The sequence below is a fragment of the Cervus elaphus genome, chromosome 22 (assembly GCF_910594005.1).
Source record: "Cervus elaphus chromosome 22, mCerEla1.1, whole genome shotgun sequence".
Taxonomy (NCBI): Eukaryota; Metazoa; Chordata; class Mammalia; order Artiodactyla; family Cervidae; genus Cervus; species Cervus elaphus.
The window spans coordinates 55,202,935-55,218,853 of NC_057836.1; the positions used below are offsets into that span (position 1 = coordinate 55,202,935).

The window sequence follows — 15,919 nt, forward strand, 5'->3', positions numbered from 1 at the left end:
ATTTTCCTCTTCTTTTAATACCTACATTACCTGTTGTTGTGAGCTTTAATTTAATTAATATTAAATTTTGTAAAGCCTGTATCTTTGTGCCTGAGAAATAGTAGCCATTTAATAGAAGTTAGTTTTTTCTCCTCTCCACATCCCACACACCTTTAAACATAGTTATACCCTCAGGTGTCAGAGCAACTGCTTCAAAATCTGCTCAAAGTATTTTGGATTAAAACTGCCTGATGCTTACTGATGTATTTCCAGTACTGACCGTGGTTATTATAGCCTGAATCATTGCATGTATAGAGCTTATAGGTATCCTTGAAATCCTTCAGGTAGTCAGTTCTAATATGCTTTTATCCAATCTCCTGACCCTCACCAAACACACACGCACTGCGGTACTCCTGAGATCTCTAAGATAGTATTGGCCTGTTAAATATTGTTGCTGTCCTGTTTTTTTCTTCACACTGTGGTTATCAAGAGGAAGGAATCAGAAACTCTCCAGAATGATTATTGAAGAATTTAGGAGCCAAAAGTATTGATTTACAATCTCCTATCAATTTTTAAGTGTATTGTATTTTGGGTAGCCTGTATGTGAGCTATTAATACTTTACCAGAGACTTCATATTAAGTTTTTACCATAGCTTCATGTTAAGACACTTAAGAGACAGGACCTGTGGTAGGCTGAATAATGACTCCTACTTCCTGGAAACTGTGACTCTTACCTTATATGGTAAAATGAGTTTGCAGATGTGATTTAAACTAAGGATATTAAGATGGGGAGAATATGCTGGATTATCTGCCTGGGCCCCGAGTGTAGTCACGTTGTCCTTATATGAGGGAAGCAGAGGGAGAGTAGACAACAGAAGGAAGAAGGCAGTGTGATGATGGAGGAAGATGCTACTTTGCTGGCTTTGAAGATGAAGGAAGGGACCATGAGGCACAGAAAGCAAGGAATTCTTGCAGTCTCTAGAAGCTATAAGAGGCAAAGAACAGGTTGTCTCTTGGATCCCCCAGAGGCCAGCCCCTTGACTTTAGCCCAATGAAATTGATTTTGGATTTCTGATCTCAAGAACAGCAAGAGAATAAATTTACATTGTTTTAAACCACCAAATCTGTGGTAATTTTTGACAGCAGCAAAGCAGTACAAGATCTAAATGGTACCTGTTGAGCATAAGGTAAGCCTGTATTAGCCTTGAATACAAAGTTAAATAAAAACAACATGTGTTTAGTTATTTGCTCTTTTTGCTTTATTTGTGATTTGAGTTCTTTAAAGAGAGACTTCCACACTGATGCAGTCTGTCAGTTCCAACCCTTGACACCATCTTTATTATGAAACCATCTAGACAGCAAAGCTGCTATTGTCAAATTTCATATTTCCCTTATGTGTCCCACTCAATTGAATCTGGCTTATAAGCATTATTTTGTGATGGAGACAGCTTGTCCAGTTGTGACAGCTGCAAGAAACTGGGTGCTGACAGGTTCAGACGCCCACACTAACCTTCGCATCGCTGGCGGAAACGGTGGTGAGTGACAGTCCGTCTCAGTGACTGCCCATTCAGCTCATTGTTCTGTAGGTGAGTGACCCACAGCTGTCGCAGATTCTCTTTAGAAAGTCTCCCCACACATACACACAATTCCTGAGTCAGTGCAATAAGGACATTTAAACAACAAATAACTACAGTTTTTCTTTGACAATGTGGTTATAATAACTCTAAAGCAAAAAAGCCTCTGAGAGCGGGTAGGTGGAGAGTCTCATGGGTGCTGCTGCCTACCTAGCTGTCACACACTTTCTTCGGCTTCTGTGCTTCTCCTTCTCTGCCCCGCTTCCTTCCTGCTCGGCAATGTATGCTCTGTAAGTGTAACCGTGTTGCCACCCACACGTCACCTTTCCCTCTAGATTAAAGCAAAGGAAATTTCCTTCTCATTTACCCAGTAACAAGAGTTTATTAAGTATTTCATGTGTTAGAATTATAGTGTAGACTTTTTGGAGGGTCAAAGTCTTGATTATTTTTTATAGTTATACTAAATAGAAGATTTCTTCTATTAGTGTGTTACCTCTCACAGCTTTTTCCTCTAAAATACTGAAGTGAATATTACTTTACCTTTTGAATGACATTTGATTGATGCCTCTAAAATAGCAGCTTGTTTAAATTCTTTAGTACTTGGGAGCTATGATTTCCTGATGATTGGAATATGTAGCAGCCCAGAATGAAGTCTACCACAGCCGTCATGCTGATCCTTGGGTGTAGCAGTAGCAACTTATGAGACTGAATGGTGCAAAAAGGCTAGAGGCTGGGCAATTTCAGGTGGCTCAGTGGTGAAGAATCCGTGTGCCCATGCAGGAGATGCAGGAGAGGTGGCTTCAATCCCTGGATTGGGAAGATTCCTTGGAGAACGGGTGGCAACCTACTCCAGTATTCTTGCCTGGGAACTCTCATGGACAGAGGAGCCTGGCATGCTACATGGGGTTGCAAAAGACTCATGCACAACTGAGCTACTGAGCATGCATATACACTGGGCCTTCATAAAAAGGTTTTGTACCTCTGTGACAAGCAAAGAGTCATTGTTCAGTCACTAAGTCTCTGAATAACAGAGTGTATGACTCTTTGCAGCCCCATGGCATGCCAAGCCTCCCTGTCTTATGGACTTCTGTCAGCAAAGTGATGTCTCTGAATTTTAATATGCTTTCTAGGTTTGTCATAGCTTTCCTTCCCAGGAGCAAGTGTCTTTTAATTTCATGGCTGTGGTCACCATCTGCAGTGATTTTGAGCCCAAGAAAATAAACTCCTTCATTGTTTCCACTTTTTCCCCATCTATTTGCCATGAAGTAATGAATCAACATTCAGAAAACTAAGATCATGGCATCCATATCCCATCATTTCATGGCAAATGGACTCCGGGAGTTGGTGATGGACAGGGAGGCCTGGCATGCTGCGGTTCATGGGGTCACAAAGAATCGGACACGACTGAGCAACTGAACTTGACTGAATGAGTCCAGGTGCCATGATCTTAGTTTTTTGAATGTTGAGTTTCAAGCTGGCTTTTTTACTCTCCTATTTCACGCTCATCAGGAGGCTCTTTAGTTCCTCTTCACTTTCTGCCATTTGAGTGCCATTATCTGCTAAAGCTAGGATCCAAATTTAGTGCTCTTTCTATCAACATTTTTTCCCTAGGTTGTTTGGAAGTGTGAGAAGGCTGCCATGATGTTCCAGTGGACCCCAGCCAGGCTGGATTTCTCAAACCTTTTCTGCCATAGCAATTATACTTTTGTCTTTTCATTTTAGTCAATATGTTTTAAAGGATATTATTAAAAGTGTCAAATGTTTATATTAAATTTATTGTTATTAGAAATAGCAGTCTCCTGCCCATCTTCCTCTCTCCCTCCATTCACTTTCATCTCTTTTACTTGATTATGTCAGTATTTATCCTTTTGTTCTAACCTGTTTGTTTTGCTACTTAGCTTTTCAGTTTTAGGTAGTATTTGTTGACTTACCACTATGGAATTTGAAAATTCATCTCACTCCCTACACACCACACAAGCACACGTATGTATATGTCCCATTATTCTCTTTCCAATATATTCAGTTGAGTTCAGTTGCTCAGTTGTGTCCAACTCTTTGTGACTCCATGGACTGCAGCACGCCAGGCTTCCCCGTCCATCACCAACTCCTGGAACTTGTGCAAACTTATGTCCATCGAGTCGGTGATGCCATCCAACCATCTCATCCTCTTTCATCCCCTTCTCCTCCTGCCTTCAATCTTTCCCAGCATCAGGGTCTTTCCAATAATTAATTGCATAATTTGAGTAAGATCAATCTTCTCCACTTACTTTGTTGACAAATATGTTTACTGATTTGTATATTAAACTCTTGATTCCTTTTCCAGTTTTTTGTTTTCCCTCCGGTAAATAATTGTCTTTTTTCCCGTTGTAATTATATATATATATGTATATATATAGTCGATACCAGTCTAAGCTCATATTGTCTCAAGCTATGTAGATCTGTCGGATATTTTATGTGTCTTATGTCTTTGAAGACTGTCACCTAAGCCTTTCTATTTGCTCAGATCTGCACTGGTCATCTTCTACTCCTTCTGCACAGGTATCAACCTCAGAGCCCTCTTCACCTTTGATTGTCTAGGGAACCCTGTCTCCTCTCTCCTGTGTTGGATTCTACTTTTTATATCTTGTGTCTTCTCTTGTTTTGATGGAGCATTATCTTCCAATAATTTCCTGAAAATATCTTTAATCTATCCTTACCCCTGATTGATATTTAGACTGGGTGTACAATTCTAGAGTTGGAAGTAAATTTTGTTGTGAAATGTACAACAGTTATTGCATGGTCTTCTGGATACCATTTGAGCTTTGATTTGGGTTGATTCAATTGAGCTGCTTTGTTGGAGAAACTGATCTCAGTATCTTTTGATCTTTCCTCTTGAGATAGACATTACTCCTAGAAAATCACTCTTTCAAGCTCCTAGTGGGAAGTTCTTAGGGCCAACTGGGGCTCAGGGATGTCAGCATTCTGTAGGCCTGTGTTTTCTCAGGCTGTTGTCAGTTTCTTACCGTACCATAAACTGTGACTACTTTAAACAATTATTTTGCTCTCCTCAGAGAAAATTCTTTCAGGCTTTTGTAAGACTGAGAAAGAGAGAGTCATTAGACTATAAAGAGTGGGGAAAGCATATGGGGATCTGACTGCCATTTAAACATGCTTTCATATAGTTCCTCAGTTTTTGCCTTTTCCTTCCTCTCTGCTTCTAGATATATCTAGCGTGAAATCCATGAGACTTTTGTGGTATCACAGTGTTGACTTTTAAGACTTTTAAGACATCTTTGTTTTCTCAAGTCTGTTTAGTCATTTGTCATATATCTTCTTTACAGCTTCTAGAATGTTGTTACTCTAGTTTCCTCTGTTGTTCTATTTACCTTTGTGTGTTTCTGCTTTTACAAGTACATTTCTGCCATTTGAATGGCATTTTGGGAGAAATGGGAAGTAAGTGAGTGTGTGTGTATAAATTTACCATTTTTTCTATCAAGTCCTGGAAACATCTTCTGACTTGAAGGAATGTCAGAAATGTGGCACTCTTCCTGAGTCTTAATTGGAGAACTACCAGACAGCTTCTTATCTCTCAGTTTCTCGGTCTGGCTTAGGAATGCCATGACTAAGCTGGAGAAGCTCATTTCCTGATGACAGGAAGCAGAATGGGAATATAATTTTGCTTTAGAAATGGGCACAGTTTCCGTTAAAATATATACAGAAGTTTTAATGCATTTATTTATATTTATATATTAGTACCTGTTGTACACCCAGTAATAGGGAAACAAGTCTAGGAATGTTGAAGTGTCTTGTCTTGGGTAATTTAGTTCTCCCTGGGGAAGTTCATCTCTTTCTATTTTTAATCCAAGCCAAATACCATGCTTGTTCCACGTGGATATCTCAATCCTCCATCCTTATTGCCTTCTCAGAAGCTATGCAGGGGAAAAATGCCTCCATCTGCCTGTGGAGAGAGGACGCCAAATGATCCCTCCCACGTTAGCCCATGGAGGACATTCCTTACTGTTTTATGCATCCCAGCCTCCAACCCACCTGTCAGAGAACTGATTATGTTCATACTTTCTATTCTTATTTACAAATCTATTTTGATATTATTTGACTCCTATTTAGAAATGAGTTATAAACTTTGGGCCTATAGCAAAGTCAAGCTTGAAATGAAATTTTCAAGACTCAAATTGTATTACAGTTGCTTTTGTAATTATATTATTCTTTTTGAATAACTATCATTTGTAATTTAAATATTAATATGAATATGCCAAATATAATGGCTCTTATACAGAGGTTGATCACAGAAATAATAGTACATAATACCTTATGCCCAAAACCACCTTAAAGATACTTCTATTTTAGATTTCCTATTCAAACTTTTATGGTATCCTTACACTATGCCAGGTTTTGTTAGTTACTGGGAGTGCAAAGATGTGGCTTAATGAACCTTGAGAATATTGAGGAGACACATCTGTAAAGGAATCATTTTAAGACAGGATTGGGATATAAATACAGAAATACATCCTGGAAATAGAGTACCAAGCAGGAAATCTTCCAGGGGAGGAGAGCAAAGTTCAGAATGACTTCCAAAAGTGGTAACTAAACTGAGTTTAAAAGAAGAGGAGGATTATGACATGTGAACATATGAGCAGAATACATGTAAAGACATGAAGCATGAAAGAGAATAATATATTTTTGGGAATCATAAAGAGAGACACCCTAACACATGATGTATACCAGTAGAAACACACAAACATTTTGAGAAGAGCAGTGGATGCTGGTTAATTAATTCAGTACCTTTTTAAAAGAGTCTAAGCACTCCAAATATGTTAGACATGTTTTTACATTTCTATTATAAATAATCAACTGTAATCTTATAGATCAAAGCATCTGTTAGCTTTTGTTACACAATACACAGCCATAAACTTCATAGCCTAAAACAACAATCATTTTTTACCATCTGCAGTTCGTCCCTTAGGCTGGAATCTGCTGGGTAGTTCTTCTGGTGTGGATTGGTTTGACTGATGACTTTGGCTGGTCTCATTTATGTTACTGCAGCCAACTGGCACATGAGGTGGGGCTGTCCAATTAATGACATCTTCAGATGAGTGGGGGGTGCCTGCAGCCACTCTCACACGGCCTTGTACGCTCCAGCAGGTTAGCTAGAGAGGTACCATGTTGCAATCTCACGTCTTAAGGGTGAGGATGAGTTAAAGCCTTCAAGAGGTCTGGGACTAATACAAGACTGCTTTCAATACAGCTTTTGTCCAGAACATGTCCCAAGGCTAACACGCACTCCGGGAATAGAGAAGTAGCCTCCACCTGTTGGTGACAGTAGCTCCAAAGAACTGTGGCCGCTTTTGTAACCTACCGCAGCCCATCAATTCATTTACTAAGTTAGTGGGCACCTATGGCCTTGTCTGTAGAGTAAAAGGAACTTCTCATTACCCTCTCTCCCACTCCCTTGGGATCATCAACTTCCATACAGGACTTAGGATGGCCAACCAGCACAGTTTGCCCTTGGACTGTTCAGATGTTAGCACTGAAAGTTCTGTGTCCCTGGAAACTCCTTAGCGCCTAGTAAACCAGGACATTTGATCACCTTATAGCTCTTCATCAGATTGGCCTAATTCAAGTCAGACCAATCAGAATTATTTTCAGAACTTTAAAAACTGGAATTGAGAAAAAGAGGATGCATGTTTCTTTCTGATGCCTGAAGAAACTTTGAGATGTAAAACATAAAACTTTGTTGGTTACATTTTTTACCTTTTGGAGAAAGACAATGACTGTAAGAGAGAATGGATCTAAACTGCAGAAAGTATCAGCAGCATTTCTGTTGATGATTAATTTTTACTGAGGCTCATCTGCATCCTGTTATTTAATTCTTCCTTGGATTTTGAGAGATAATAAGTTCTGGTTTATGATTAAACTAGTTTGAATTAGATTTCTGCCACTTGCAACCACAAAGTGTCCTCTGTTGGTGTCTGAAAGTGGGAGTATAACTGAAAGGTCCTGAAATATGAAATAGGCAAAATGGTTCAGGAGCCAGGTTAGGATGCCTGTGTCCCAGGTAGAGAAACTAACAGTTGTTGAGACGTGGTGACAAAGTTCAGTTGTCACATATTGTTTCCTGGGACTGAGATCGCATGCAAACCAAGGCTGAATTTTGTAGGAAACACTCAGCACAGTAGAATTTTTAGGTCTCTTGCATTCCTCATAGATACTGTAAGAGATGAGTACCAGTTCAGCAGACAGGGGATATTAATAGAAGACTGCTCTGCGGTCATTAAGCAAAGCTCTTACTTCTTCAAGCCAATGATCTGAGCCTGTCAAGGGCAGGTTTTACTGAACTGTAGAAGATAAATTCTCTAGCATACTCTGAGGTTAGTTTCTGATTAGAAGCTGTGGATCCTGGTTTTAGAATGGCAAAATCTCAGGAATATCAAGGCTTTGAGATCCTCCAAGTTGATTTTAAGCACTGTGTTGAAGATACTTTGCCTGATCAAGGGGTGCCTCCTTTTGTGAAATGTCCCTCTTGGAGGAGGAAAAACACAACAAAAAAATTACAACATTAGAAGATCTAGCGCTAGCAATATTTTAGCATTTTAAAAATATATTCTGTACAAACCTTGGTAAACTTAAAATACATAAAAAACTAAGCATGAATTATTTAGTCAGAAGGTTTAACCCTCTAAGCTCAAAATAATTCTGTTAAGTCAATTTCTTATATACCAAAGATTTGTGGGGAAACCCGTTAAATTTTATTTTAAGGCAGCTAGATTTATAATCCATATTTAAAGGTGCTTTCAGGGTTAGAATAATCATATGCAGGAAAATGCAAACAGCTTATTTTAAATACGCTTGAAGGAGAGGATTTCACTGAATTAAATCTTTAGGTTACATTTATCAGGACCTGCACCTGTTTGTTGAAATTAAAATGGAATAATTTTATAAAAATTCTTTCATTTTACTATCCTATGTTTCAGTTACTTGCATTGATGAATATACATTCTCTCCCCCAAAGCATAAAATCTTGAGCAAGTTTTACCAATTATTTAAATTTTGCATATTTTAACAAGTAAAGGATTTGAACAGAAGTTATAGGATACTTAAAACTGCAATACAAGAAGAACCTGTCCTTCAATGTTTATCAAGGCTATCATTTTCCTTCTGTTAGTCACCAGTTATTGTTTCATCACTGTGCACCATTCTGAAATGTTATCATTGTCAGGTATTGCTCAAAGTTTTCTTGATTGCTGAGGATTTTTTTTTTTTTTTTTTACTCTCCAGGATTTTATAGTTTAAGAAAGGCAACACCAAAGAGATGAGCAAAACTGGATGAATACATGAATTAAATAAATAACTAAAATATTTATAAAAATAAGTTGTTTGAGTGGTAGATTCATGGGTACTACAGTTTTAGAAAGGAAAAAGAAAACTGTGTGAGATAGTTAACTTCTATTAATGCGAGAATTTATGGAAGGGGCAGAATTTGAAGATTGTGTATGTATGGTGTGTGTGTGTGTGTGTGTATATGTGTGCACTCATATGTGTGTCCATGACAAAAGAAGGGCAGTGATGCATTTCCTTGTATAGGATAAAAGTTGGAGGAATCACCAGCCACATTGCCTCAGTTGTTGAATAAATATGAATGAATGAACAAATGAGTGAATGAATAAACTTTGAAAAACAAACAAGTCTGCTTCAGACAGTGAAAAGAACAAACAAAGGTATAGGAAACAAAACAAAACAAAAAACAAGCTGTTTAACATAGCCCATTGTAGTCTGATAAAATGTGTCTGGGTTGAGCATGCAATCTGGGGACCTATAGACCAGGCCTTAAAGCAAGAAATAAATGATCGTTTGTTATACAGGCATGCCTCATTTTATTGTACTTCACTTTATTTTACCTTGCAGATATTGCCTTTTTTACAACTGGAAAGTTTGTGATAACCCTGAATTGAGCAAATCTCCTGATGCCCATTTTCCCAACAGTACTTGCTCACTTTGTGTCTCAGTGTCTCATTTTGGTAATTCTCACAATATTTCAGACCCTTGAACAGTAAAAAGGCTACAGCTTGTTGAAGGCTCAGATGATAGTTAGCATTTTTTAAGCAACAAAGTATTTTTAAATTAAATTATGTACATTTTTTAGACCTAAGGTTAATTTTTATATGCACTGGGGAACCAAAAAAAATTTGTGTAACTTGCTTTAATGCCATATTTACTTTATTGTGGTAGCCTATATCTGAACCCACAATATCTCTGAGGTGTGCCTTCTAGAAGTAGTCATATTTAGCTGAGACATTAAGAATGAGTAGGCTTCCCAGGTGGCTCAGTGGTAAAGAATCTGCCTACCAACGTAGGAGACGCAAGAGATGTAGGTTCAGTCCCTGGGTTGAGAAGATCCCCTGGAGTAGGTAATGGCAACCTACTCCAGTATTTCTGCCTGGAAAATTCCATGGACTGAGTCTGGTGGGCTACAGTTCGCGGGGTAGCAGAGAGTTGGACATGACTGAGCACAAACACATATGTACAAACACACACACACACACACACATTGAGAATGAATGTCAATCAAACAGATAAAAAAGAAGGAAATGAATTTTTCAAGAAGGGAATAGCATGTCTCACCTACAGGTGAGAGAATGTTAGGTTTGTGAAACAGGCTTAAATAGATCATGAAGAATTTAATTCAGGTTTGGGATCAAGGAAACAGTGGGAGACTGGAGAAAGAAGTAGTGGCTAGGGAAGGCCTTGCAAACCGTGATACAGAATTGAGACTCAGTTTGAAGGCAGCGGGAAGGCACGGTCAATTATAAAGCTTGATCATATTGGAATTTTAGCTTTTTATAAGTAATCAGTGGGGCAGTTTTCTGAGAAACCGTGTGAATATACTACCTGTCAATGTCGTACCCTTCAGTGGTCTCAGCATTCATCGATAATTGTTACCATCAGTTATTCACTGATGATAGCTTTTATCAATTATATAATTGCAAAATTTCATAAATGACAATATAAACTTGCCATTTTATATTTCTATTATTATTCTTATTTCTATTTATTAGTATTGTTTATATTTCTTTTTTTGTTGGTTATCTCTTTCTTCTTCCTCTGTTATTTATTTGAACTCATGGATGAGAGAGTCAGTTCCCAGGCAGGTTGATAAGAAGTCCCGGGTCCCCCACGAGGAGATAGGGGTCTGGAATTCTCAAGGAGAAGTAAAGGACAACCCCCCCCCCCACCTGTTTTTCCTCTACATTCCTCAGTCTTAGTCACATAAAATGCTTTTATCTTTAAGCCTGGAACTGATGATTACACAACAAACAACTCAGTTTAAACTCTGTACTAAGGATTATGTAACAACAATGTATCCTGCTTGAGGACAGTTCCTCCTTCCTGAAAACCTTCTGGCTAATCCTGTTATCTTAAAATGTAAATTATGGGAGTGGGTCTAGTAAGATCTTTACAACCTCCAGACATTCTTTTGATTCATTGTAATAGCTAATTAAAAAGTATATAACTCCATTGCTAACACTAGCGAGGGGGCACTCTTTTTGCCCCCTTCTGATGTCTATGTCAGAAGCTTTCTCTCTTTTATACTTTAATAAAACTTTATTACACAAAAGCTCTGAGCGATCAAGCCTCATCTCTGGCCCCAAATTGAATTCTTCTCCTTGGAGGCCAAGAATCCTGGTGTTTTGTGGTTCAGCAACAGCCTTTCATGGATTCTTTTCTAGATCATTTAATTATAACCAGTTCCTGTCATTATCCATTGTGATATTCAGATTGCCCCTACTTTGTCCACTGACATGCCTCCATCAGTCCTTTTCCCCTCCATCAGTTTCGAGCAACAATAAAATGTTTCTGGAACAATAAAATGTTTCATGCTCTCTGAACTTTTGCTATCTCAGCCCTGAAATCATCCATTTTTCTAGGGAAGTCTTAATCATGAAATTAATATTTAAAAATATTTAAAAACCAAAGTCTGGGTCCTAAGTATACTTATTACTTGCTATAGAATATCATTGCTTTTAGGCCTTCTCAGTGATAAAGCTGGGAAGCATATTTTTTTTTTTTTTTAAAATCATGAGTTCATACTTATACCTGTTAATCTAACACTGGGAGTTTCTTTCTCCTCATTCTTTAATTATATTTTGTATTTCCTTTCATAGTGAGAATCCTGGTTCCCAATAGCATCAATATAATTGCCTGTTTATTCAGTTCTACAGCACAAATTTATGCTTGTGCTTGTGGGATATACACACACACACACACTCTCAGCATTGTTACACCAATATCGCCATTCCACCAAATGTATAAAGTAAAATTCAATATTTATTTGCAGTTACTTTTGTCCTTAGTATAATATTTCCACAGGGATCGAAACAGCATTGTGTTCCAAATTTTGTTTTTCTTTCACATAATTATTTAACTATTTGGTATACAATTAAGTTCATATGTCTTTATTTGTAATAAAATTTAAGGATTTAAAACCCATTCTTGTTGATTTGATTTTGCTTTTTGACTATATAAGACATTAATGTAGTCCAATAGTTGAAATTATATAAATGGGTATTTTCAGAGAAAGCCTACTTCTCTTTCATAACTTATACTCTCCTAGCAACTCCCTGTAGATAACCTGTTTTTTCCTGGTTTATCCTTTCCATATTTATTTCCTTCCTTTTTTCTTAATCAAAAGTATACTATGTATATATTTTTACATGTGAATTAGACAAAACTACCATATGACCTAGCAATTCTACTCCTCCTTTCTGACTCTCTGTGACCCTGTCTGGCTTCTCTGTCAGTAGGATTGTCTAGGCAACAATAGTGGAATGGACTGCATTCCCTCTTCCCGGTTATCTTCCTGACCCAGCGGTGGAGCCTTCACCTCTTAGTCTTCTGCATTGGTCGGCTGGTTCTCTACCACTAGCGCCACCACCTGGGAGGCCCCAGAAAGATTTAGTGGAGATGCTGGTGAGGGAAACTGGGGTCTACTCAGCCATAAACAAAGAATGAAATTTTGCCATTTTCAACAACATGGATGGACTTAGAGGGTATTATTCTAAGTGAAATAAGTCAGAGAAAGACAAATATTGTATGAGATCACTTATATGTGAAACCTAAATCATAAAACAAACTGATGAATATAACAAAAAAGAAACAAACTCATGATACAGAGAGCAAACTAGAGGCTGTCAGTGGGGAGAAGGAAACACAGAGGAGGGAGAATCGGGGTCGGGGACAAGAGGTACAAACTGCTGTGTATAAAATAAATAAGCTACAAGGATATATTCTACAACACGGGGAATATGATCAATGTTTTATAGTAACTATAAATGGAAGCAACCTTTAAAAATTGCTAATCACTATGTTGTATCCCTAAAACTTATGTAATATTGTACATCAACTATACCTCAATAAAAAAAGAGTACAATGTATGAGATTAATATCGATATGATAGAAGCAGAGAGTACTGGTGTACTTGACATAGTAATGGAAACTAAAATGAAGAAAAAGAGGAAAAAGACAAAGAAATGAACTCAGCATCAGTGAACTGGGGGGCAGCTCCAGGCAGCTAAGGTACATGAAATTGATGTCCCACGAAAGTGAGGAGGGACAGAAAAGTTAGTTGAGGAAATAGTGATTAAAATTTTAAAAAGCTGTTCGCCTGCGCCGCGCCCTGAGCTGCAGACAGACCTAGAGCCCCCGCCCCTGCCCGACTGCTCACCCGCCGCCGCCATGCCCTTCTCCAATAGCCACAACACGCTGAAGCTGCGTTTCCCGGCCGAAGATGAGTTCCCCGACCTCAGCGGCCACAACAACCACATGGCCAAGGTACTGACCCCCGAGCTGTACGCCGAGCTGCGCGCGAAGAGCACCCCGAGCGGCTTCACGGTGGACGACGTCATCCAGACCGGCGTGGACAACCCAGGCCACCCCTATATCATGACCGTGGGCTGCGTGGCCGGCGACGAGGAGTCGTACGACGTGTTCAAGGAGCTCTTTGACCCCATCATTGAGGACCGGCACGGAGGCTATAAGCCCACCGACGAACACAAGACGGACCTCAACCCCGACAACCTGCAGGGCGGCGACGACCTGGATCCCAACTACGTGCTGAGCTCGCGGGTGCGCACGGGCCGCAGCATCCGCGGCTTCTGCCTCCCCCCGCACTGCAGCCGCGGGGAGCGCCGCGCCATCGAGAAGCTCGCCGTCGAAGCCCTGTCGAGCCTGGACGGTGACCTGGCTGGGAGGTACTATGCGCTCAAAAGCATGACGGAGGCGGAGCAGCAGCAGCTTATCGACGACCATTTCCTTTTCGATAAGCCCGTGTTGCCCCTGCTGCTGGCCTCGGGCATGGCCCGCGACTGGCCCGACGCCCGCGGCATCTGGCACAATGACAATAAGACCTTACTGGTGTGGATCAACGAGGAGGACCACCTGCGGGTCATCTCCATGCAGAAGGGGGGCAACATGAAGGAGGTGTTCACGCGCTTCTGCAACGGCCTCACCCAGATTGAAACGCTCTTCAAGTCTAAGAACTACGAGTTCATGTGGAACCCTCACCTGGGCTACATCCTCACCTGCCCGTCCAACCTGGGTACGGGTCTGCGGGCCGGGGTGCACATCAAGCTGCCCCACCTGGGAAAGCACGAGAAGTTCCCCGAGGTGCTCAAGCGGCTGCGGCTTCAGAAGCGAGGCACAGGCGGTGTGGACACCGCCGCCGTGGGCGGGGTCTTCGACGTCTCCAACGCGGACCGCCTGGGCTTCTCGGAGGTGGAGCTGGTGCAGATGGTGGTGGACGGGGTGAAGCTGCTCATCGAGATGGAGCAGCGGCTGGAGCAGGGCCAGGCCATCGATGACCTCATGCCGGCCCAGAAGTGAGGCCCTGGCTGCACCTGCCGCCTCCACCAGCTCCTCCGCTGCTTCCTAACTTATTGCCGAGGCCGTGCCCACCACGCGCCCGGAGGCTCGCTGTGTGGGGGCTGAGCCCTTAGCCTTGCTGTAGAGACTTCGTCGCCCTCGGTAGAGTTTATTTTTGTGATGGCTGAGATGTTGCTGATGCTGAAATAAACTAGAGTTTTGGCCTGTCCCAAAAAAAAAAAAAAAAAAAAAAAATTTAAAAAAATTTGATAAAAATGATAAACCCATAAATCCAAGCTCAATAAATCATAAGCAGAATAAACATAAAGAAAGTCACACCAAGCAATATTAAAATTACTGAAACCCAGTGATGAAAAGAAAAAATCCTAAATGCAGCCAAAGAAAAAAGTCGCATTACTCAGAGGTACATGATAAGAATGAAAGTAGAATTCTTGTCACAAACTAAGTGAGCCAGAAATGATGAAATGACATCTTTAAAGCATTAAAAGAAAAAACTATTCTAAAACTATCAGAATTCTATTCCCAGTGAAAATATCTTTCAAAAATAAAGATGAAATAAAAGTGTTCAGATGAACAAATGCAGGGGAAATCACTGTCAACACACTCAGCCACATAAAGATTAAAGGAAGTTCTTTAGGCAGACGGCAAAAATGGTATCAGATGGAAATTTTAATCCACCAAAAAATGAAAAGCTCCAGAAAGATAAATATGTGGGTAAATGTAAAAGACAAAGTTGTTTCATCGTTTTCTAAACTCCTTAAAATATAATTGACCATTTAAAGCAAAGAGAATAGCAGTGTATTATATGCGTTATAACATATGTAGAATTAAAATATATGCTAATCTAGTTCTTTTTTCCTTTGTATAAATAACTTGCTTTTGTTTTTTTTCTCTAGAAAGTGGTAAAGCTTTGATTTTAGAGTCAAAATTTCATCAGGTTATCTTTAAATATGTGTGATTTTTTTTTTTTTAATTAATCCTTCTTGAGAACTAGTAAGCTCCTTTTATCTGAACATATACCTTCAGATCAGGGAAGTTTTCTTTTCTTATGTCTTGGACTATGAGATCTTCAATTTTTTTTATCCCATTATTTACACATTTCTAATTGCAAAATTTATACTTGATGCCTATTAGATTTCTTTTTCTTTTAAAAACTGTGTTGTCTCCATTTGATTTTTATAACACTAAATTTTTTTCAGTAACTTAAATTTTCTTGACTGAATTTTAAGGTACCCTTTATTCTGGTGATGGCTTGTTTGTTCTGGAGACTCTTTTTACATATTCTAATTTTCTATCCCTAGGAAATCACAATGCATTTTTTTTCATGTTTTTTCCCCCATGTACACTCCATTATTTTTCCAATGTATGTTCCATTATTTTTTACTTCTACTATCTTGTTAATTATCTAAGTCTCCTTTTAAGCTGCTATGTCATATAAAATGACTTTTGACCCTTCTCTGCCTATACATATTATGGGGTGTGGGTTCCTTCAA

At 39.4% G+C, this 15,919-nt stretch overlaps 2 protein-coding genes across 21 annotated transcripts in view; both read left to right on the forward strand.

The window, feature by feature from the left end:
* ANKS1B (ankyrin repeat and sterile alpha motif domain containing 1B) overlaps positions 1-15,919 on the forward strand; it is a 1,073,060-nt gene that overhangs the window by 217,408 nt on the left and 839,733 nt on the right. The gene's annotated exons all lie outside the window — the stretch shown is intronic.
* On the forward strand, positions 13,202-14,634 carry LOC122680108 (creatine kinase B-type). The gene has a single exon (XM_043881079.1). The coding sequence runs from the start codon at positions 13,281-13,283 to the stop codon at positions 14,424-14,426; it is 1,146 nt and encodes a 381-aa protein (XP_043737014.1). The 5' UTR covers positions 13,202-13,280; the 3' UTR covers positions 14,427-14,634.

What these genes read in the sequence shown, in the direction of transcription:
- LOC122680108 (XM_043881079.1), top strand. Translation starts at nt 13,281, where the DNA reads ATGCCCTTCTCCAATAGCCACAACACGCTGAAGCTGCGTTTCCCGGCC.